Below are 23,125 nucleotides of genomic sequence, written 5' to 3' on the forward strand. Positions count from 1 at the left end.
ACATGAGCTGATAACCAACGAGGTGCGTAGTGCCGAGTCAGCTATAAGCCATGTGTGACGAGATTCAGTGGAATAACGGTTTTATTCTATCCACATTCACTGGATTTTGAGAAACAGAGCATTTTTATTTTTTGCAAATTTGATAAATAAAAACTTTATACAAAACGTCCGACAAAATCATTTCCGCTTAGAATGTAAACAAACCAGCGAAATGATGGTAGCAATTTGTGAAATATGTGATAATAATAATTATTGAAAAATAAAAAAGATATGGTCTTATCATCAAATAGTTTCATTTCATATTTTGTTGCTCTTTTTTTGTATTTTGGGGGGTTTTGCTTTCGGGAAGAGCTTTTATTCCGTCCTCAGTTGATTCAGCAACACGTGCCACCATTTTGTTTTTCTTCTTTAGGGTTTTTTGGTGGTTGGCAAACCAACTTAAAGGTGCATTACTGCCACCGACTGGGCTGGAGTGTAGAACAGGGGATACTGGGGGTGGGGGAAAAATTATATCTCATCTCATCTCATTATCTCTAGCCGCTTTATCCTTCTACAGGGTCGCAGGCAAGCTGGAGCCTATCCCAGCTGACTACGGGCGAAAGGCGGGGTACACCCTGGACAAGTCGCCAGGTCATCACAGGACTGATACATAGACACAGACAACCATTCACACTCACATTCACACCTACGGTCAATTTAGAGTCACCAGTTAACCTAACCTGCATGTTAGGTTAAAAAATTATATATAATTTTTTTTCTTTTAGCTATTTCTGTTTCTTTTAAATACTTAATAATAAAGTGATATATCTGACTTGGTGCACTCTGCCATTTTGTTCACAGTATATGAGCTGATGTCCTAGTAGTAGAGTAGCCAATCAGAGCGCGCGATTGCTCATATCCAGTGAATGTGGATAGAAAAATTATTGTTAGACACTGTGAGCTATCTCATAGTAGTTAGTGTTTTGTACTTGGCATTTATTTACTGTAATGTTGTACTGCTTTAACACTAATTGTCTGGTCTGTGGAGAAGCATTCAAGAAATAATTTCATTGTTCTTTGTACATATAACAATAAACATTGGACTTGAACATGAACATGGTGAGGTTAGCCACCTACTAGCCCAAAATCTCTTTATCACTGTAAACATTATCACCTCCAGGGGTTTTATTGTAGTTCAGTGTAGTTTTTGTTACTTCGTTAACTGATATCCAAACTGTTACCTATTTGGTTTTAAATGTCTGGGTAATAGGTTTTGAAAAAGCTGAATCTGACATTTACAAACTTGACAAGAAGTACTTTGTGGTGGTAAAGTAAAGCGTCTGTGAAAACTAACTCTGAATATTACTGGGTATTTATGTTTGGGAGTTGTTTAGAAACACAAATATTAAGTGTTCATTAATATAATACGGCCTAATATCTGAATGATAGGTTCTGAATAATTCACACCTCAAATGGCTTCTCCACTTCTGTGTGACTCATGCTCAAAAACTCTGACTTTCCCTTCCTTCAAGAAACAAAACAACACGTGCGCGCACACACAACACACACACTGTGGGTTGGAATTTAAGGACAGCTGAACTGACGGATTGCAACACATCGAAGTGTTTCTACTCAGCCATGGCCTCGGTAAGAGGACATCTGCTTCTGCTTATGCTGCTAGCAGTGAAGGGATCGGAAGGTAAGTGAGTGTTTTATAAAGTCCTGATGACGCAGAATAGTTTTAATGCTGTGCTGTTGAGAGAATATCCCAAATCCCAGTGAACTTTACATTTCTAGCCTGTCAGTTGTGCTCTGGCCATTTCAGTGTGTGCGAATGTGAGGTTGCTGTTTGCCAAAGTGGATTTGTTCCAGCTCTACATGCTTAGAAGTAATGTGCAGAAAAATGACACAAATTATGTGTAGCACTCTAGTTTACACTTGATATTTTTGCGTCAATATGTCAGCTGTTTTACACATAGTTGTGTGTAGTTGTCCACAGCATTCAACACAACGTGTCTGTTGACTGATTTGCTTTTCACAGCACATGATGTGTTAATATTACACATGATTACACAGCTTCGTGTTAACAGTCCTGACACATTCATTGTTCACAATCATTACACTGATGAATTAACAGCTTTAAGATATTCTTAAAGTATCCTAAAAGTTTACAAAATGTTAAATTTCAGTGTATTTACTTATAACTTTTAGAATTCTTATAGTATAACTTTAAGTGACTTTCCATGACTTATTTTTTTAAGATAATGAAATGCTGTTAAAAAGGATGTTTAAGATGTCACTTAGTTACTAAATTTAACATTTTAAATGTACTTAAAGTCACTAAGAATACCAACAAAGTGTATTAATGTTGCTAGTATAATGATTAATTAAATAAAATTAAAATTAACATAAATCATGTCCCAAAACTCATCCACTGATGTGTCAGAATTTAACATAGCTTGTGTTGTCAGTTTTTACGCATCCTTTCTGAGTGTATTGATTTTACTGATATACCGTATATAAAATTAGTCAAATCAGTGCATTCTTAGAAAGGAAGTGTTAAAACTGACACAAACTGTGTTAAATCCTTACAGTTTTGGGACAGTTGTGTGCTTCCAAATTTGTGGCATGAGTATGGGGATGACCCACATATGGATGTGATGGTCAAGTGTCCGCATACTTTTGGCCATATAGTGTAGCACATTTTGTACTCAGGTTTTGAATCTGACAGAGACTTGCAGTGTTGAAATTTCTGCTTATCATTACACCCATGATGAAATTAATTCTATTTCTCTTCTAATAATAATCGTCAGTGACTATACTGTGAAAGAAAATGTGTGTTCAGTATATTCTTTTTTTTTTTTCTGTTTTCTCAGATTATGATCCACTTCTTCAAAGGGAAGTTTTGCCCCCTGGTAAGGCTAGACAAAATCTGATGTGTGTGTGTATATATATTATGTATGTACTGTATGTTTGTGTGCAATCATGAAGCTTCCTGGAATACAGGAGGCTTTAATCTAATAAATTAATTCCTGTGTGTCAGTAACTCAGCACTTCACAGCTATCGAATGGGTTAGTTCAACATTAGTTAGTACACTGGGTGCAATTATGACACTGTCAGTGTTAATGTTGTGAAGTTGCCTTAATACAGTCATGCAAGTGATCATCCAATACACTGCCAGATTCACTGGAAACATTGAAGCCATATAATCACATACAGGTTTGCTGAACATTATTTTGGAGGTACAGTAAGAAAGAAACCCTTTCTTTCTGACTGGATTATTCCTCTGAAATATAAACGTAATGCTGTACTGCTGCCCAGATATGTCTAGTAGCCTCATGTTTTGTCATAACATTCATTTTCCAGACTGTTTAACAGCCCAAAGACAACCCCCGTTTAACCCATTCAACTCATTAACCCCGCCGACAGTAGTCGGAGGGGTTATTATTTTCACCTGCGTCAGTCTGTGTGTGTGTGTGTGTATCTGTCTGTCTGTCTGTCTGTGTGTCTGCAAGATATCTCAAGAACCAATGGATCGATTTGGACCAAATTTTGTACATGTGTTGCCAATCACCCAGGAAGGAAACCATTAAATTTTGGAGGTCAAAGGTCAAGGTCATGGCAGAACTTCGAAATTTTCGCCCAATGTATTTTAATAGGGAAAAGGCGGGGTTTGCACTCGTTAGTGTCCCTGTCTAGTTATTATTATTATTATAAATCTCTAACTATAGCTAATGACTGCATTTTACTGTACACATTTATACATCATATGGCCAAAAGTATGTGGACACCTGATCTGACCATTACACCAATGTGTCCTTGTTGAGCATGCCATGACAAAACTCAGGCATTCATATGGAGTTGAGCTCTGTTTGCCTGTTCTCACAGCCTCCACTGTTCTGGAAAAGATTCCCAGTAGTTTTTGGGCGTGGAGCTGCCACAAGAACATTCGTGAGGTCAGGCACTGATGTCGTTCAAGAAAGCCCTGTGTGCAGTTGGAATTCCACCTCATCCCAAAGGTGTTCAATGGGGTTGAGGCCAGAGCTGTGTTCTGGCAACTCAATTTCTTTCACTCCAGCCTTGTCCTTATGGACTTCACTTTCTGTTCAGAGGTATTGCCATGTGGAAACAAGTTTGGGCCCCTTGGTTCATGTTGCTACAACTTACAGTTCTAGACAGTTGTGTGCTTCCAAATTTGTGGCATGAGTTTGGGGAAGGCCCACATATGGGTGTGATGTGTCCACTGTGTCCACGTACTTTTGGCCATATAGCACTCAGGTTTTGAATCTGACAGAGACTTGTAGTGTTGAAATTTCTGTTTATGATTAAACCCATAATAAAATTAATTCTATTTCTCTCCTAATAATAATAATAATTATCAGTGACTATACTGTGAAAGCAAATGTGTGTTCAGTATGTTCTTTTTTTTCTTTCTTTTCGTCGGTTTTCTCAGATTTTGAGTCGATGCTTCAAAGGCCTGTTTATCCTACTGGTAAGACTGGACAAAATCTGATGTTAAATTAGGGCAGGGTAATATGATGATTGCAACATAATATTTTAAAGTGTATATTTAACTCAGTTCTTTGAGGTTGCTAATATGGCCTCACTGTATTGATGGCAGTTCATCAGAGGAAAGTCATTACTATGGATAGTGAAAATGTCAAGTATTGCAGTGTGACATTTTGCGGTATCTACCACCTTTATGAATTTAATATTTTGACTATTAATTAATTCAATGGAGTTACAGTTGGATTAATTAACTGACAGTTTATATGGTCAGCCTTTTTTTTTTTTTAGCACATTTAGCTGAAGTCAACTTTTAATGCCTTTTGTCATGAGTTGGTTAATTATTTCACTGCAGAACTCTTGGACATGATGAAACAGGCATCACTGGTCCCTCACCCTCCTGTGAGACCGAGAGGTGGGTTACTGGTGTATGACAAAGCATACAAGCACTTTAAAGGGAAGAGAACCATTATCATTGCATTTCAATTTAGGCAGATTTTATTTGTGTGTAGTTTTTGCCCTGCAGTATATTTGTTCATCCCCTTTCTCTGTATATATCTCTTACCATCTCTACCTTTCCATGCCATGATCAATGTGCATCATGCGTCTTCATCTTATCTTCCCTTATTTTCTTTTCTCTGACTACGTCCTCATAATTTTAGTCCATACTCAATAAAGCCATGCATTCCTTTCCCTCCTGCAAGTCCAACACCCAACAACATCCTTGTCATTTCTCAGTATATTAACCATATAGTATAATTCCTTTGGTATCCTCAGAAGATGCTACTTAGAAATTGATTTTGTCATGATTTATGGGGGGTGGCACGGTGGTGTAGTGGTTAGGGTTACCACCTCACAGCAAGAAGGTCCGGGTTCGAGCCCTGTGACCGGTGAGGGCCTTTCTGTGCGGAGTTTGCATGTTGTCCATGTGGGTTTCCTCCGGGTGCTCCGGTTTCCCCCACAGTCCAAAGACATGCAGGTTAGGTTAACTGATGGCTCTAAAGTGAGTGTGAATGGTTATCTGTGTCTATGTGTCAGCCCTGTGATGACCTGGCGACTTGTCCAGGGTGTACCCTGCCTTTCGCCCGTAGTCAGCTGGGATAGGCTCCAGCTTGCCTGTGACCCTGTAGAACAGGATAAAGTGGCTAGAGATAATGAGATGATTTATGGGCATTTATTACTTTTTTTTTCCTGTTTTCACTGTCTAAACAATGTTGGAACACGTGCAAATTTAAAGCTATCTGTATAATAGAGGAAAGCCATGGCCTAATGGTTAGAGAAGCAGCTTTGGAACCAAAAGGTTGCTGGTTTGATTCCCTGGACCAGCAGGAATGGCTGAAGTGCCCTTGAGCAAGGCACCTAACCCCAGGCTGTCCTGGGTATGTTGTACATCGCTCTGGATAAGAGCATCTGCTAAATGCCTGTAATGTAATGTAATAATAGCTTGTGACTACTGTCAAAGCTGCAGATACCCTGTCCTCCAACACTGGTGATACTCTTATCACCTCCTTTCATTCCATTACAGCTGTGGTGAGTGTATTTCATACTTGTTGAAGCAATTTGCTAGCCTTTTAAATTGCCCTTGTTACCTTTCTAAATCTACTTGTTACCTTTTTGTGGGCAGCACGGTGGTGTACTGGTTAGCATTGTTGCCTCACAGCGAGAAGATTCTGGGTTCGAGCCCAGCGGCTGATGGGGGGCCTTTCTGTGTGGAGTCTGCATGTTCTCCCCATGTCTGCATGGGTTTCCTCCGGGTGCTCCAGTTTCCCCCACAGTTCAAAGATATATGGTTAGGTTAACATGGGGTGGCCTTGGGCTGAAGTGCCCTTGAGCAAGGCACCTAACCCCTAACTGCTCCCCGGGTACTGTTGCGTAGCTGCCCACTGCTCTGGGTATGTGTGTGCACTCATTGCTCACTTGTGTGTGTTCACTGCTTCAGATAGGTTAAATTTCACTGTGTGCTTAAGTTTGTGCTTGAGTGTACATGTGACAAATAAAGGCTTCTTGGCTTGGTTTCTAGCAAGAATTGTTCTGTTGCTCAGTATGACCTTCACATCTGAGTCACTTGTCAGGCATATGTTCTCATGACATTCCGAATTTTTCACATCACCCACCATTTGGAAATATCCACCCATCCATTATCTATATCTGACTTTGAGCGAGAGACAGGGCACATCCTGGGAAGTTTGCCAATCTATTGCAGGGCTAACACAGAGACAAACAACCATTCATACTTGCATTCACACCTATAGGCAATGTAAAGTAGCTAGATGACCTAACTGACATTACTTTGGATTGTGGGAGGAAACTGGAGCACCCGGAGGAAACTCGTACAGGGAGGACATGCAAACTGCACACAGAAAGGCCCCAGTCAACCGTGAAGTTTGAACTTCTTACTGTGAAGTGACAGTGCTAACCACTGCACTATTGTGCCACCTCGTTTGAAGACATTCAGGCCTGTAAATATCCTCTCCGTCATCATGTGTTGTTCTCCACCATAAAACTTGTGATGTTAACGTGCTAAATTTCAGTGTATCTCTGTAGAATTCAGCCTCCCTCAGCATTTTGGCCCAGTTCCACCAACACATTATCTAGGTTCCACTAAACACAGCTTTCACATTCATGTCTAAGCTCCATAGAAGCTGGGGATGGACATCAGCTATGTGTGTGCCGCTGTACCATTGAGACACAGGCTCCGGTTCAGACATACCCTGCCCTTACTGTGTGACATGGTGTGTCTGGCTGGTAGATTTAGACCCTGATTCAGAGTCGAATGTGACCCAAGTGCCGCAGCATTTAATTATAAATGTTTATCGTAAGAAGCTGATTGGAGTCTCTTTCTAAGTACATGTTGACCTGGTGTCAGACATTGGCCCAGCTACAATTGTAGATCCTGAATTTGAAGTTGCAAACAGCAGAAATTGTGCCCTACAACAGAATCCTCCACATAGCCTGAGAGCTAATTCTTTTTATTTGTAGAGTGCAGGGATGCTGTATCTGTGGCACTTACCTGGTGACCAAAGAAGCCCTCGAGAAAATGGTACAAGTTTCAGAAACAAGAACAGTAAAATGGCCAGGGTATGTGGCACCTTCAAATTGTCACAGCCTGACAGTCACAGTTTTGGGTCCCTAGCAGGTGCCCGAGTGCCCTTTGTTTATCTGGGTTAGCTTTAAACAGCATCACTAATGAGCCACCACTAGTCCCTTGAAGCCAAAAACATTGCTCATTGGGCAGTGACTACATTAGACCAGTGGGTCCTGATCACAATGTCACAGGGGCACAAACTCCAGGTTCTCCATCAGTCTCCAACGTTTTCAGGGGTCAGTCAGGGCATTGACAGTTTCAGACCCAACACTGTTGTCTTTTTTGAAATTTGCTCCCTCTTCTGCAGAGGCAATATGGGTATATAGCTTGATATTGCATGATGCTTCCCAAAGTTCAGCGCAAACAGTTATACTCGCTCAGAAAAACAACAGATTTAAATTTGAGAGAGCTGAAACGGTTCCTAACAGTATAACAACTTGTGAAATCATGGCCACACATAATGAATAATGCAGTTTGATGTGCTAGTATAACCCAAACAAATAAACTTGATCTAATGTACATTACGATAAACCTTGCATTCACGACTGTGTACTTTATTTTGTTTGTCTTTCATTGTGCTGATTTGCCCCCTTTGAGTGTCATCTGGACGAATATAGACAACCTTTAGTGTCATCTTGTCCATGAATAAATGTGTATTTATAATATAACCGGGCGGCACGGTGGTGTAGTGGTTAGTGCTGTCGCCTCACAGCAAGAAGGTCCGGGTTCGAGCCCTGTGGCCGGCGAGGGCCTTTCTGTGCGGAGTTTACATGTTCTCCACGTGGGTTTCCTCCAGGTGCTCCGGTTTCCCCCACAGTCCAAAGACATGCAGGTTAGGTTAACTGGTGACTCTAAATTGACCGTAGGTGTGAATGTGAGTGTGAATGGTTGTCTGTGTCTATGTGTCAGCCCTGTGATGACCTGGTGACTTGTCCAGGGTGTACCCCGCCTTTCGCCCGTAGTCAGCTGGGATAGGCTCCAGCTTGCCTGCGACCCTGTAGAACAGGATAAAGCGGCTAGAGATGATGAGATGAGATGAGATAATATAACTGTTGTAAAAATCCACATGTATTTTCAAACCCTAGCATCTCTCTTGCTCTTTCTTTCTGTGTCTATTTCTTGGTTTATTTGTTGCTTTTTATTTTTATCTTCTCCAATTTCATGTAGAGTCTTGTAAGTCTACATAAAATGTTTGAGGGTTTTTTTTCAGCAAGTCTATTTGTTTTCATTTTGGAAAGGTTGCTTTTTACCATCTGAAAATTGTGTGTCTTCTCTGTTTTTGTGTCCATGTCACTCAGGTCGTTATATACCACCTGACCCTGTGGCTTCATCCATTCCTTTCCCACTTGCACGTCCAACCACCAACAACATCCTTGCCATCTGTCAGTATAATAATCTTCGCCCTCGGTATACTAAAGACAAGCTACCAAAGTATGGCTACGGTAACCTGCACCGTCAGGCCAATGCAATCAATCAGTTGGAGTCCTGGTTTGCTGTGTGCTGCAGTAATGGTACTCAGGATGAAGAAGTGACTCTGTGCTGTGCACAGCAGGTGGTGAGAACACAGGCTGACTGCTTGCATATTATCCTTTACAGTTCACAGTGTTCAATAATGTCCCATTTAATCACCCCATGTGTGGAACACAGGACTGAGTTAGGCCTCAAATGAGTAATCGAGATTGCTTGATGCACTGAATTTTCACACTGAAGCCCTGATTTACTAAATGTTTGCTTATGTAAAAACACGTGCACACATAATAATACCCACAAAGCAACGTGCAAGCTGATTTACGAACAGGGCCTATAGAGGATTGTATGTGGTTTCTGTTTTGCGAGTTTTAATTAATGAATAAGCAGTTTGGGACATTTCTACCTCTCATCTCATTATCTCTAGCTACTTTATCCTGTTCTACAGGGTCGCAGGCAAGCTGGAGCCTATCCCAGCTGACTACGGGCGAAAGGCGGGGTACACCCAGGACAAGTCGCCAGGTCATCACAGGGCTGACACACAGACACAGACAACCATTCACACTCACATTCACACCTACGGTCAATTTAGAGCCACCAGTTAACCTAACCTGCATGTCTTTGGACTGTGGGGGAAACCGGAGCACCCGGAGGAAACCCACGTGGACACGGGGAGAACATGCAAACTCCGCACAGAAAGGCCCTCGCCGGCCCCGGGGCTCGAACCTGGACCTTTTTGCTGTGAGGCGACAGCGCTAACCACTACACCACCGTGCCACCCACATTTCTACCTAAAGGGGAAAAAATAAAATAAAACAAAAAGGTGGTGACAATGCAGATCAGTTCATTTTGCACATGTAATGTGATTTACTATATCTTTGACAGTCACTTCGGGAATGGAGATTGCATGTGAAAACAACGACTGTTCACTAAGTCTTAATGATGAGAAAGTTTATTGAAATTATGCCTTTGTAAAATAATCAGAATTTTCATAACCACAAAAAAATGTGGTTCCATATTCAATAATCGGGCGGCACGGTGGTGTAGTGGTTAGCACTGTCGCCTCACAGCGAGAAGGTCCGGGTCCGAGCCCCGTGGCCAACAAGGGCCTTTCTGTGCGGAGTTTGCATGTTCTCCCCGTGTCTGCGTGGGTTTCCTCTGGGTGCTCCGGTTTCCCCCACAGTCCAAAGACATGCAGGTTAGGTTAACTGGTGACTCTAAATTGACCGTAGGTGTGAATGTGAGTGTGAATGGTTGTCTGTGTCTATGTGTCAGCCCTGTGATGACCTGGCGACTTGTCCAGGGTGTACCCCGCCTTTTCGCCCGTAGTCAGCTGGGATAGGCTCCAGCTTGCCTGCGACCCTGTACAACAGGATAAAGCGGCTAGAGATAATGAGATGAGATTCAATAATCACAGCATGCTCACACATCTGATGCCAACAGTTTTTCAGTCACATTCGTTTCATCAATGTAGCCTAGTACACATTCATGTCTGCAATCCTTTATGTCTTACTTTGACCAGTTTCTCAATGCACGTCAGTGCCTTTAGTTCATGTTTCACTTGAATTTCAAGTGTAAACCAACTGGGCCCAAATGCATGAACTTTTAACACCAATTCAACTGTAACTTGATAAAGTGTTTACATTTGCGTCAAACACAAACCCTAACATTCATTATGTCCAGTTATGTTTACTTACTTTTTTTCCATCACTTAACCTGATGGGCACACAAACCAACAAATTTTACTTTGTGTTTCAAATGTACATGATAATCATAGCAATGATTCATTCAGCACTGTGTGGTGTAAAATCCTATAATTTTGTGTTTTTTATTACTTTGCTGTGGCACATAGACAAAACAATGAATATCCTTCATCTGTTGATTCCTATGTTTACCTTCCTCCTTTTCTCTCATGTGGAATCTTGTGTTCTAACTTATGTTGTTGTTTTTTTTTGCAGTGGAAGAAGTCACTCTCTACCTTCTGTCAGGAGGAATTCAGCATTAAGACCAGTCACTATCACTGCTGTAAACTGCGTGGACGGGGAAGATGGGACTGTTTTGAGAACAATGCTCCAAACCCATCGTACCAGCCTTCTGGTCATGAGGTGACAACCACAGTCCAAGGTTTTGACTTTAACCCAAGTAGCTGCCAGAATACAAGGTATATTTCACTGATGCATACATAAAGTGTCCTATTAGAAGTTAGGTTAGGCTAAAACTTTGTGGTAACTAAGTCTTTGACGGTAAATCATTGTGATTGTAATGTACAAAACTGCAAGAAAGCAGGAAATTTTGCAAACTTTCTTTGTTTGACAGTCTCAACATGCCTGCATGTGCACATAAGGAAATATAAAAGGTGTTTCATTGAGGTGGGGTGAAAGAGAAAAGTAGTGAGGCTTGTGATATTATTTCAAGCAGAGAGGTCAAAACCCCAAAGTTATATCCCATCTTAGCGGAAGCACCTTTAACGGGAATGTACAAATCAATGTGAGCTAGCTTGCCAACATGCGACAACCCCGATTCCAAAAAAGTTGGGACAAAGTACAAATTGTAAATAAAAACGGAATGCAATGATGTGGAAGTTTCAAAATTCCATATTTTATTCAGAATAGAACATAGATGACATATCAAATGTTTAAACTGAGAAAATGTATCATTTAAAGAGAAAAATTAGGTGATTTTAAAATTCATGACAACAACACATCTCAAAAAAGTTGGGACAAGGCCACTGTGAGACATCCCCTTTTCTCTTTACAACAGTCTGTAAACGTCTGGGGACTGAGGAGACAAGTTGCTCAAATTTAGGGATAGGAATGTTAACCCATTCTTGTCTAATGTAGGATTCTAGTTGCTCAACTGTCTTAGGTCTTTTTTTGTCGTATCTTCCGTTTTATGATGCGCCAAATGTTTTCTATGGGTGAAAGATCTGGACTGCAGGCTGGCCAGTTCAGTACCCGGACCCTTCTTCTACGCAGCCATGATGCTGTAATTGATGCAGTATGTGGTTTGGCATTGTCATGCTGGAAAATGCAAGGTCTTCCCTGAAAGAGACGTCGTCTGGATGGGAGCATATGTTGCTCTAGAACCTGGATACACCTTTCAGCATTGATGGTGTCTTTCCAGATGTGTAAGCTGCCCATGCCACACGCACTAATGCAACCCCATACCATCAGAGATGCAGGCTTCTGAACTGAGCGCTGATAACAACTTGGGTCCTCCTTCTCCTCTTTAGTCCGAATGACACGGCGTCCCTGATTTCCATAAAGAACTTCAAATTTTGATTCGTCTGACCACAGAACAGTTTTCCACTTTGCCACAGTCCATTTTAAATGAGCCTTGGCCCAGAGAAGACGTCTGCGCTTCTGGATCATGTTTAGATACGGCTTCTTCTTTGAACTATAGAGTTTTAGCAGGCAACGGCAGATGGCACGGTGAATTGTGTTCACAGATAATGTTCTCTGGAAATATTCCTGAGCCCATTTTGTGATTTCCAATACAGAAGCATGCCTGTATGTGATGCAGAGCCGTCTAAGGGCCCGAAGATCACGGGCACCCAGTATGGTTTTCCGGCCTTGACCCTTACACACAGAGATTCTTCCAGATTCTCTGAATCTTTTGATGATATTATGCACTGTAGATGATGATATGTTCAAACTCTTTGCAATTTTACACTGTCGAACTCCTTTCTGATATTGCTCCACTATTTGTTGGTGCAGAATTAGGGGGATTGGTGATCGTCTTCCCATCTTTACTTCTGAGAGCCGCTGCCACTCCAAGATGCTCTTTTTATACCCAGTCATGTTAATGACCTATTGCCAATTGACCTAATGAGTTGCAATTTGGTCCTCCAGCTGTTCCTTTTTTGTACCTTTAACTTTTCCAGCCTCTTATTGCCCCGTCCCAACTTTTTTGAGATGTGTTGCTGTCATGGAATTTCAAATGAGTCAATATTTGGCATGAAATTTCAAAATGTCTCACTTTCGACATGTGATATGTTGTCTATGTTCTATTGTGAATACAATATCAGTTTTTGAGATGTGTAAATTATTGCATTCAGTTTTTATTTACAATTTGTACCTTGTCCCAACTTTTTTGGAATCGGGTTTGTATAAAGTGAGTGTGGCTTTTTCGGGATCTATTTCCGCTTGTGGAGCAAAAATAAACTGAATGTTTGACCATATTGTGTCCAAAATGTCGCTTACTCAATATTCATTTCTCGGTTATATAACTGTTGTATAAAAGCAATATCACAAACACGAGGTCATGCTGTTGAATTGAATAGCCCCCAAGCATAACTACGCCATCACTTGTTTATCGCAATGCATTATGGGGGATAGCCGTAGTCTGTAGCTGTGCAATATAGTGGATGTTAGATTAATTTTACGTGAGAGCGATGTGAGAGGAGCAATTTTGCCATGCTTTGTCATGGAAGACAATGAAACTGGTGATTTAAAGAGGTGGATAACATGTCGAGAGTTTACAGCAGGAAAATCTGAATCCAAATCAAGCTTAGTGAGAAGGTAAGACATAAGTGACAAGAATTCGTACAACCTAGAGACTGACAGAGTCTACCACACTGTACTACAGCAACAACATCAAATCTCAGAATGTCTTATCAAAATATTTATAAATGAGTGATTAGTTAAATAAAACTTGATATCAGGAAACATTACAAAAAAAAATATTTGGAAACCTGCTGATCTTGGGGCGGCACGGTGGTGTAGTGGTTAGCACGGTCACCTCACAGCAAGAAGGTTCTGGGTTTGAACCCAGTGGCCGGCGAGGGCCTTTCTGTGTGGAGTTTGCATGTTCTCCCCGTGTCTGCTCGGTTTTTCTCCGAGTGCTCCGTTTTCCCCCACAGTCCAAAGACGTGCGGTTAGGTTGATATGGGACGGCCTTGGGCTGGGGTGCCCTTGAGCAAGGCTCCTGGCTCCGGACTGCTCCCCGGGTACTGTTAGCATGGCTGCCTACTTCTCTGGGTACACGTGTGTGTGTGTGTGTGTGTGTGTGTGCTCACTGCTTCAGATGGGTTAAATGCAGAGAGGAAATTTCACAAGTGTGTGATGAATAAAGTTGTGCTTTCTTTCTTTCTGATCTGCCGTGTCATGTTCAGTATAAATGCAATTGCTTCAATAAATTCTGTTAGTGAGGTACACTGAACTACCTGATACTCCCTATTAGTCAGACAGAACTGAAGAAGCCTTTCGGATGAGAGGTGAAACGTCTTCAAGAATCTTCACGCAAGTCCAGTTGCTCTCTTTTACCACCCACAGTTTACTATGACCTGGATGACTGAGAATCTTCACTGATACACTGAACATTATACATACCCAAAAAAGAACCCTTCATGGTTTAGGAGTTTTATCGATCCGACAGGTTCGTTCAGCTGCCAAGTGCTTCGGCACATTGAGAGGCAAAGGCCAAAGAATGCTTCTTTGTTTTACAGGCTTTGGATTATCGCTAGTTTCAGATGATGAACAGTGTCGATTGTTATAATCTTCTATAACCGAAGGCCATTCCACAGACCATGGAGATAGTGCTGGGTCACAGTTTAAGTACGTCTTTTTCCCGCCAGAGAAATTTAAGCTACAAACACTTGTCCATTTCGATTCACTTCGAAGGTTTTCATTGTGGATTAAACTTATCCATTTCTTTCTTCTCTTCTCTTCAACTGGCAGCTGATAAAAGCTCAAATTAGGTGTTCTCTTTGTTGTGGAGATGCAGTAAGGCGCACAGCAGTTCACTTTAGGCACAGTTAGAACTGGTTAGACAGAACAATGCAGTGTTTAACAAAGGCGAAAGTAAACAATATAGCGGAGCTGACCCCAGGTATCGCCCTTAATGCATTGCGGTAAACAAGCAATGATGTAGTCATGGGTTAGGGTTATTTGAATCCACCATCTGCCTCAAAATGACAGATGCCCATTCAACTGCCTGTTCAACCTTGCAATTATCTGCAAAAAGTGCTTGGTATATTTGCTCATATAATGATTGTCTCTGTATTACAGTGTTTCAGAGACGCCTCCCACAGCAGAGAGGGTGGCTGCACCCCTAAATCTCAACTTGGGAATGCAGAGAGTTGTGATCCCTGATATTCCGATGACTGTCGGAGAGGAAGGTGGGCTATGGGTGGGGAATAATGTGCATGATTAGGGAAAGGGAGCTGTTATAGCTGCCATGTTGGAAAACCTAAAATCTATGCCTTTTTTCAGCCATTTACAAGCATTTTTTCACTTTCGTTTTAACTGCTTTTAGGTAACCATATATGTCAGGAAAATTCTCATTTGCTTCTTTTTTTTTTGCACTGAACTTACTTTTTTTTTCTTCTGCCATGATCACTATGTATTTTGTTCCTTCTTATGTACAGTGGTGCTTGAAAGTTTGCAAACCCTTTAGAACTTTCTATATTTCTGCATCAGTATGACCTAAAACATCATCAGATTTTCACACAAGTCCTAAAAGTAGATAAAGAGAACCCAGTTAAACAAATGAGACAAAAATATTATACTTGGTCATTTATTTATTGAGGAAAATGATCCAATATTACATGTGAGAGGCAAAAGTATGTGAACCTCTAGGATTAGCAGTTAATTTGAAGGTGAAATTAGAGTCAGGTGTTTTCAATCAATGGGATGACAATCAGGTGTGAGTGGACACCCTGTTTTATTTCAAGAACAGGGATCTATTAAAGTCTGATCTTCACAACACATGTTTGTGGAAGTGTATCATTGCACGAACAAAGGAGAGTTCTGAGGACCTCAGAAAAAGCGTTGTTGATGCTCATCAGGCTGGAAAAGGTTACAAAACCATCTCTAAAGAGTTTGGACTCCACCAATCCACAGTCAGACAGATTGTGAACAAATGGAGAAAATTCAAGACCATTGTTATTCTCCCCAGGAGTGGTCAACTAACAAAGATCACTCCAAGAGCAAGACGTGTAATAGTCAGCGAGGCCACAAAGGACCCCAGGGTAACTTCTAAGCAACTGAAGGCCTCTCTCCCATTGGCTAATGTTAATGTTCATGAGTCCACCATCAGGAGAACACTGAACAACAATGGTGTGCATGGCAGGGTTGCAAGGAGAAAGCCACTGCTCTCCAAAAAGAACATTGCTGCTCGTCTGCAGTTTGCTAAAGATCACGTGGACAAGCCAGAAGGCTATTGGAAAAAATGTTTTGTGGACGGATGAGACCAAAATAGAACTTTTTGGTTTAAATGAGAAGCATTATGTTTGGAGAAAGGAAAACCCTGCATTCCAGCATAAGAACCTTATCCCATCTATGAAACATGGTGGTGGTAGTATCATGGTTTGGGCCTGTTTTGTTGCATCTGGGCCAGGACGGCTTGCCATCATTGATGGAACAATGAATTCTGAATTATACCAGCGAATTCTAAAGGAAAATGTCAGGACATCTGTCCATGAACTGAATGTCAAGAGAAGGTTGGTCATGCAGCAAGGCAATGACCCTCAGCACACAAGTCGTTCTACCAAAGAATGGTTAAAGAAGAATAAAGTTAATGTTTTGGAATGGCCAAGTCAAAGTCCTGACCTTAATCCAATTGAAATGTTGTGGAAGGACCTGAAGCGAGCAGTTCATGTGAGGAAACCCACCAACATCCCAGAGTTGAAGCTGTTCTGTACGGAGGAATGGGCTAAAATTCCTCCAAGCCGGTGTGCAGGACTGATCAACAGTTACCGCAAACGTTTAGTTGCAGTTATTGCTGTACAAGGGGGTCACACCAGATACTGAAAGCAAAGGTTCACATACTTTTGCCACTCACAGATATGTAATATTGGATCATTTTCCTCAATAAATAACTGACCAAGTATAATATTTTTGTCTCATTTGTTTAACTGGGTTCTCTTTATTACCTCCGCCAAGGAGGTTATGTTTTCGGTAGCGTTAGTTACCTCCGCCAAGGAGGTTATTTTTTGGTAGTGTTTATTTGTTTGTTTGTTTGTTTGTTTGTTAGCAACATTATGGAAAAAGTCATGAACGGATTGCTCTGAAATTTTTTCCAGAGGTGTGACTGGGCACAAGTAACAATCCATTAAATGTTGGCGGTGATTCGGATCACCTTCTGGATCCCGGATTTTTTTAAAGGATTAATTTTTTCACTATTGAAATGAATGGGCGCGCGATGCAAAAAAACTGATTTTTCCTTCTGTAGGCCAAACCGTAAGGTGTAAAGTCATGAAACTTGGTACACTGATAGAGAAGTGGACCCTGATTGATTTCATCAAGTTTCATGTTGGTATGTCTCACGCTCTAGTGCCACCAACTGATCACAGTCTTACATGCATTCATGCACATAACTTTTGATCCGTATGTCCGATTTTCATAAGTCTGGTGCCGTTGGAATCCTTGGAGCTAGATGATTCCAAAGCACCCTCTGACATCATTATCTGCCTCTTTAGATTTTCCGCCAGTTTGAATTTTGTCCAAAGTGAAGGTAGAGTGACCCTGGCTGCACGTTTTGTCCGATCATCATGAAACTTGGCACACATGATCTCCAGTCCATGCCTAATGAATGCTATTAGTTTCGCTCTCATACGTCAAAGCGTTCGCCCATGGCAGCCAATCAAATTTGATGGCGAAGCCACCAAAGAGGAAGTGAGCTCATATCACGGAAACGCTTTGACATATCAAGACCATATTTAGTGGCATGACTTTGGACACCATCCAAACTACCCTCATCAAATATGGTGTCATTTGGCCACTAGGGGCATCACAATTGGCAAAAACGTATTTTGGCTCATATCTCAGAAATGCTTTGACGTATCAAGACCGTATTTGTTGAGATCACTTTCGGCACCAGTTCATGTACCCTCATCATTGTTTGTTTGTTAGCAACATTATGGAAAAAGTCATGAACGGATTGCTCTGAAATTTTTTCCAGAGGTGTGACTGGGCACAAGTAACAATCCATTAAATTTTGGCGGTGATCCGGATCACCTTCTGGATCCCAGATCTTTTTAAAGGATTCTTGGCGGAGGTCTGCGCTCTCCGAGTGCTTTTCTAGTTTGTTTGTTTGTTGGTTTGTCTGTCAGCAACATTACAGAAAAAGTTATGAACGGATTGCTCTGAAATTTTTTCCAGAGGTGTGACTGGGCACAAGTAGCAATCCATTAAATTTTGGCGGTGATCTGGATCACCTTCTGGATCCCGGAATTTTTTAAAGGATTCTTGGCGGAGGTCTGCGCTCTCTAAGTGCTTTTCTAGTCTACTTTTAGGACTTGTGTGAAAATCTGATGATGTTTTAGGTCATATTTATGCAGAAATATAGAAAATTCTAAGGGGTTCACAAACTTTCAAGCACCACTGTAATTTATCTCTCTTTTTGTGCCATCGTCTCCAGATTTCTCATGCGATTATGTGTCCTGTCATGACTCCACGAGGCTATCCGTTCCTTTCCCTCTCGCCCGTCCAACAACCACCAACATCCTTGCCATCTGTCAGTATAGTTACCTGCGCCCCCGGGATTTTGAGGAGATACTACCAACAAGTGGCTTTGGCCATCTGCATCGTCAAGCCAGTGCTATCAATCAGCTAGAGTCCTGGTACACTGTGTGCTGTGCTAATGGCAGCCAAAATTATGAGCTGATTCTGTGCTGTGCACAGCAGGCGGTGAGACCACTTTCTGATACACTAAAAATATCTGTCATTGTAAAACCACTAATTTTATGAATATGCTTATGCAGCAAGTTCAAATGAAACTGACATATTACATTTGAGCTGCACAGCATTTTATTCATAGGTTGGACAGTTTCCTATAATATTAATATTATCAGCTTTGATGTATATTCACTGTACCTATTGGATGTTAATAGTGTAGGGATGGGAGAAATTGCATTGGGTTTGGGGTGGGAGAGACCTCAGGCTTCTACATGATGCAATACAATTTATACTGATAAGGAGACATTTCACTATTAAACAATACCCCTGAATATATATGATATTTATTATTATACATACAAGACACTTTTTTGATGGAATAAAAACATGTATTCTATTCCCTTCTAGCAGGTTTCATTCATTTGGTTTGATAGCATGCAATATTGTTAGCATATCGTTTATCCTACGTGTATTACGTCACTCTACCCAATGGAGAACGAGCGTTGAATATGGTTTACGATATTGCATGGTTGTCAAGACATGAAGTCACACGTCGGAGATGTAAAACTTCTATGCCAGCGAGCGACTGTGACAATTTGTAAACAAACATGGCCACCAGCTTTGCAATGTTAAATATGAAAGATTTTGAAAGAATTTTGAAAGAGAAAGATGCGTTGAACACCCAAAAGGAATGTATATGTATAATAATATTGGCTGGCTTTTTTTCATGATATATCAGATATATTCCATTCACCTAGCATGATATTTGACTCGTTCGATATCATGCTGGTTGTGATGACCTGGCGACTTGTCTAGGGTGTACCCTGCCTCTTGCCCATAGTCAGCTGGGATAGGCTCCAGTTTGCCTGCGACCCTGTACAGGATAAGAGGCTACAGATAATGGATGGATATCATGCTGGCTGAATGGAATATATCTGATATACCATTCACCCCCAGCCAATATTATTTAAAGAGCCTCTGGTCGATTTGTGACCAAGTTTGTTCAGAACCTGGAGTAGTTTAAAAAAAAATTGTCCTGTTTTGATATTAATATATTTATAATCCATTGTATAATCTATAATAATCGATTTATGACTTTTGCACCTACTCATTTCAGTTATTGCCTTTTTAAATTGATGCTTCAATCCAAATCGTCAGCTCATTACACCCCTAATAAATATCACACCAAATGACATTGCAGAAATACACAACGTTTTTCAGGATATGTAGGTTTTTGCTAGCAACATGCCTGAAGAACAGTAGTGCCAGATGCTTAAAAAAACAACTTATAGAGATGATTATATTCACTGGTAATTGTATTAAATGTTTACTGTTGACTATAAAGGTACTGATGGCACCCCAAGATATACTAAGTAAAGCTTTAATGTCAAACATTATTGCAATATCAATATTAATATCATCATATTACCATCATACCATCAGGTTAAATTGATGTGTTCTTAATTTTTGCATGGAGCAAGTAAAATAAAAAATTAAGAATAACCTAAAAAAAAATCTTTGCCAGCTTAACTCCACACTTAAACTTACTGATGGCATTTAAATAAGTGTGTCTGTCTTGAAACAGTGTTGTATGGGTGGCTTAAACGTGTATGGGGTACAGGATGGTCAAATAGAGATGCTGAATAAGGACTGTGTGGTCTAAAATCCTCTATATAGTTTTGTTTCCATTTGCTGTGGCACTTAAAAAGACAAAACAGTAGACAGCCTTGAATGTTATCAGTTGCGCACATCCCATCTGTGGATGTTCTTGAAGCTTTTTTTTTTTTTTGCTTTTTTTTTTTACCCTGTCCTTTGGTTCTTTTGTTGCTTTTCTCTGGTTTCACATAGTCTCGTGTTCCAACTAGTGTTTTTGTTTTGCAGTGGAAGAAGTCGCTCTCTGCTTTCTGTGAAAATGAATTCACAATTAAGACCAGACATTATCACTGCTGCAAAGAGAATGGACCAGCAAAATGGGACTGCTTTGAGAAGGAGGCTTCAGATACGTCATACCGGCCTTCCACAGTCCAGAGCTTTGACTTTGACCCTAAGAGCTGCCAGAAAATAAGGTATATTTCACAGGTGCATACCAAAAAGTTCAACTAACCCCAACAATTATGTTCTAAATGTGAGAAGCAAGGATGCATTAAAAATGTTATATTTATTTTCTTTGGTGAAATGAAATGGTGTGCTGTATTGACTCATGTGTCTCCCTGTCACAGCATTTCAGAGGTGGCTGGAAGCACTATGAAAGAGAGCATTATTAACATCAACTTTCCCCCTGGTCGCCCGAATTCTGCCAACATTGTACCACTCTGTGCTTTTCGCAAGCATCGCCGCCGTTACCTCACCAGATGTTTGCCTCATAGAGATGTTGACTGGCTTACCCATCAGTTAAAGGCCATCAATGGCCTAGAAAAAGAGTTTGGTCAATGCTGTAAGGAGCGCAAAGATATTCAAGCCTGCACTGAGGGAAAGGCATGTATTGATAGTTGGGTGTTTACAGGGTGACTCAGATGAAACCTGTTTAATCAGGTCCATTAAGATATGAGCACTTATGTAATTACTGAACGAGGGAGGTGTGATTTCTTCTGAGTCAGTTAACTGAATATGCCCAAGTTCAAATAATATTCAGTATCTGTTTTTCTCTGCACACCTCAGTGGAAGAAGATGGTGGATAGATTCTGTAAGGATGAGAAGAAGGACCAAGTAAACCAGTTTGAATGCTGTAAAAAGCAGAAAGGAGAAGAGCAATATAACTGTTTTAATAATACTGCCCCAAATCCACACTACATGATCACGAGTGACTACAATCACGACGAACCACGTCCCGTTCTTGACATGTTTTGTGATACATACACGGCTCTTCAGAAAATGTAAGATTTCATGTTTCATCATAATCTCGTTCTTTAACACTTGGTATAGATTAACTTGATGGTATGGTAAGAATCATGTCTTATGACTGTGTATGTAAATATAAAAATGTACTTAGGTAAATTTAAAAAAAAAAAAAAGCTAAATGTATTGAATCTGCCTTTTCTACAGGAATCATTTGCCTTTTGCTGTTGATAAAATGGCTGAAAAGTGCTGCATCCTAGTGGATGATAAGAGGTCTGCATGTTTACAGCTACAGGTGTGTAGGCAGGGTTCTGTCTGATGTTAAACTTTGTTCCTTCATTTATGACTGTGCTGAAATGAATGAAAACATTGGTTATATGAAAGCATCTGAATTATGTGCATAGTTTTTCCTTGAGTACCAGCTCTAATCATTAAAGATTCACTGACCTTTACTGCCATATTGTTTCAGCTGGACAACCTTTTGGATGAAGCTTGTGAAGGAGACAACCCATTATTAGCACAAGTAAAGCGAAACTGTTGTAAGAAGACTGGCAAGGGACGCTCCAAATGCATCACCAAGCTGCTCTTGCATAACATTGCTAAAGCAAAAGGGATTAACAAAAATCGCAGGATATGCCTAATCTTTTCATAAAACCCTCGGTACATATTAAATGTGGATTTTTTTTTTTTTTTGTGGTTAATCTTTCAAGTTCCACTGTTTCATATCAATACCACTTGCATTAATGAACTTGTTTTGGTGTCTTATTCACATACTCATGGGTCATTTTGTTCTTATGCATCGTCAGAGCTGCATGGATGGATCACCATTACATTACCTACTCACAGAACATAAACACAATAAAATTAAATACAAATACATCTTACATATTTGTATGTGTTTTTAAAAGGATTGTACTGCATTGCACTTTCTCATGCACACATTAATTTATGGTAACCGTATATTTTGAATCATAATGCAAACCACTGTGGGCTTTGAAATAGGTTTTTTAACTAGTTAAAACCTGTGATGATCTTATCAAGTACAAATATCTGTCCATGAAGCAAGATAATTTCACTCATATTAAGTAATTTTCTCCTCAAATTCAGTTTTCTTTTTTTTTTTTTTTGCAGTGTAGAAATTGCTTTATTTTATTGGAATTATCTATAGCTTATCAAATTGAGCAAAAGGCAAAAGCTTTAATCACTCTAATTAGTTACATGAACCATAAAACATATTCATATTGTACATGAGGCTGGGGCCTCATGTGCAAAGACCTGCGTGGATTTCCCACTAAATATGTGCGCACGTCAAAATCGGGAAATTTGCGTACGACCAAAAAAATCCGGATGTATCAATCAGTGCGTACGAAGGTTTCCACGCACTCTCCTGTTGTACATCCCAATCAACGTGGAATTCGGCGCACATGCACGAGCCCCGTTCCCCGCCCCGTCTCCTCCCTCAATTATTCCACACTGAATATGTTAATTAGTATAAATAGACCTGCAGTAAGGCCCGCGTTAGGTAAAAGACATGGCAACTTTTACTAACGCGTTAATGTTAATTAAATGTTAGAAATCTCGCGTTAATCAAATTAACATTTAACATTTATTATTAACATTAACATTTATTCGCGT

The 23,125-nt window shown here is 40.5% G+C and overlaps 1 protein-coding gene across 1 annotated transcript; it reads left to right on the top strand.

The window, feature by feature from the left end:
• Window positions 1-1,559: 1,559 nt before the first annotated feature.
• ecm1b (extracellular matrix protein 1b) lies at window positions 1,560-22,374 on the top strand. Its single transcript, XM_060922017.1, has 13 exons — window positions 1,560-1,678; window positions 2,856-2,894; window positions 4,434-4,472; window positions 4,842-4,901; window positions 8,870-9,126; window positions 10,997-11,199; window positions 15,047-15,156; window positions 18,399-18,667; window positions 20,537-20,721; window positions 20,875-21,130; window positions 21,314-21,528; window positions 21,698-21,785; window positions 21,960-22,374. Exons 1-13 carry the CDS (start codon window positions 1,618-1,620, stop codon window positions 22,140-22,142), a joined length of 1,965 nt encoding a protein of 654 aa, XP_060778000.1. The 5' UTR covers window positions 1,560-1,617; the 3' UTR covers window positions 22,143-22,374.
• Window positions 22,375-23,125: the final 751 nt, after the last annotated feature.

This window comes from Neoarius graeffei, chromosome 5 (assembly GCF_027579695.1).
Source record: "Neoarius graeffei isolate fNeoGra1 chromosome 5, fNeoGra1.pri, whole genome shotgun sequence".
Taxonomy (NCBI): Eukaryota; Metazoa; Chordata; class Actinopteri; order Siluriformes; family Ariidae; genus Neoarius; species Neoarius graeffei.

Excerpts from the sequence above, each read along its gene's own strand:
- ecm1b (XM_060922017.1), top strand. The coding sequence starts at position 1,618 with ATGGCCTCGGTAAGAGGACATCTGCTTCTGCTTATGCTGCTAGCAGTG. Across the intron at positions 11,200-15,046 it reads AGTAGCTGCCAGAATACAAG|TGTTTCAGAGACGCCTCCCA; the intron begins GTATATTTCACT and ends TCTGTATTACAG. Across the intron at positions 20,722-20,874 it reads AAGAGCTGCCAGAAAATAAG|CATTTCAGAGGTGGCTGGAA; the intron begins GTATATTTCACA and ends TCCCTGTCACAG.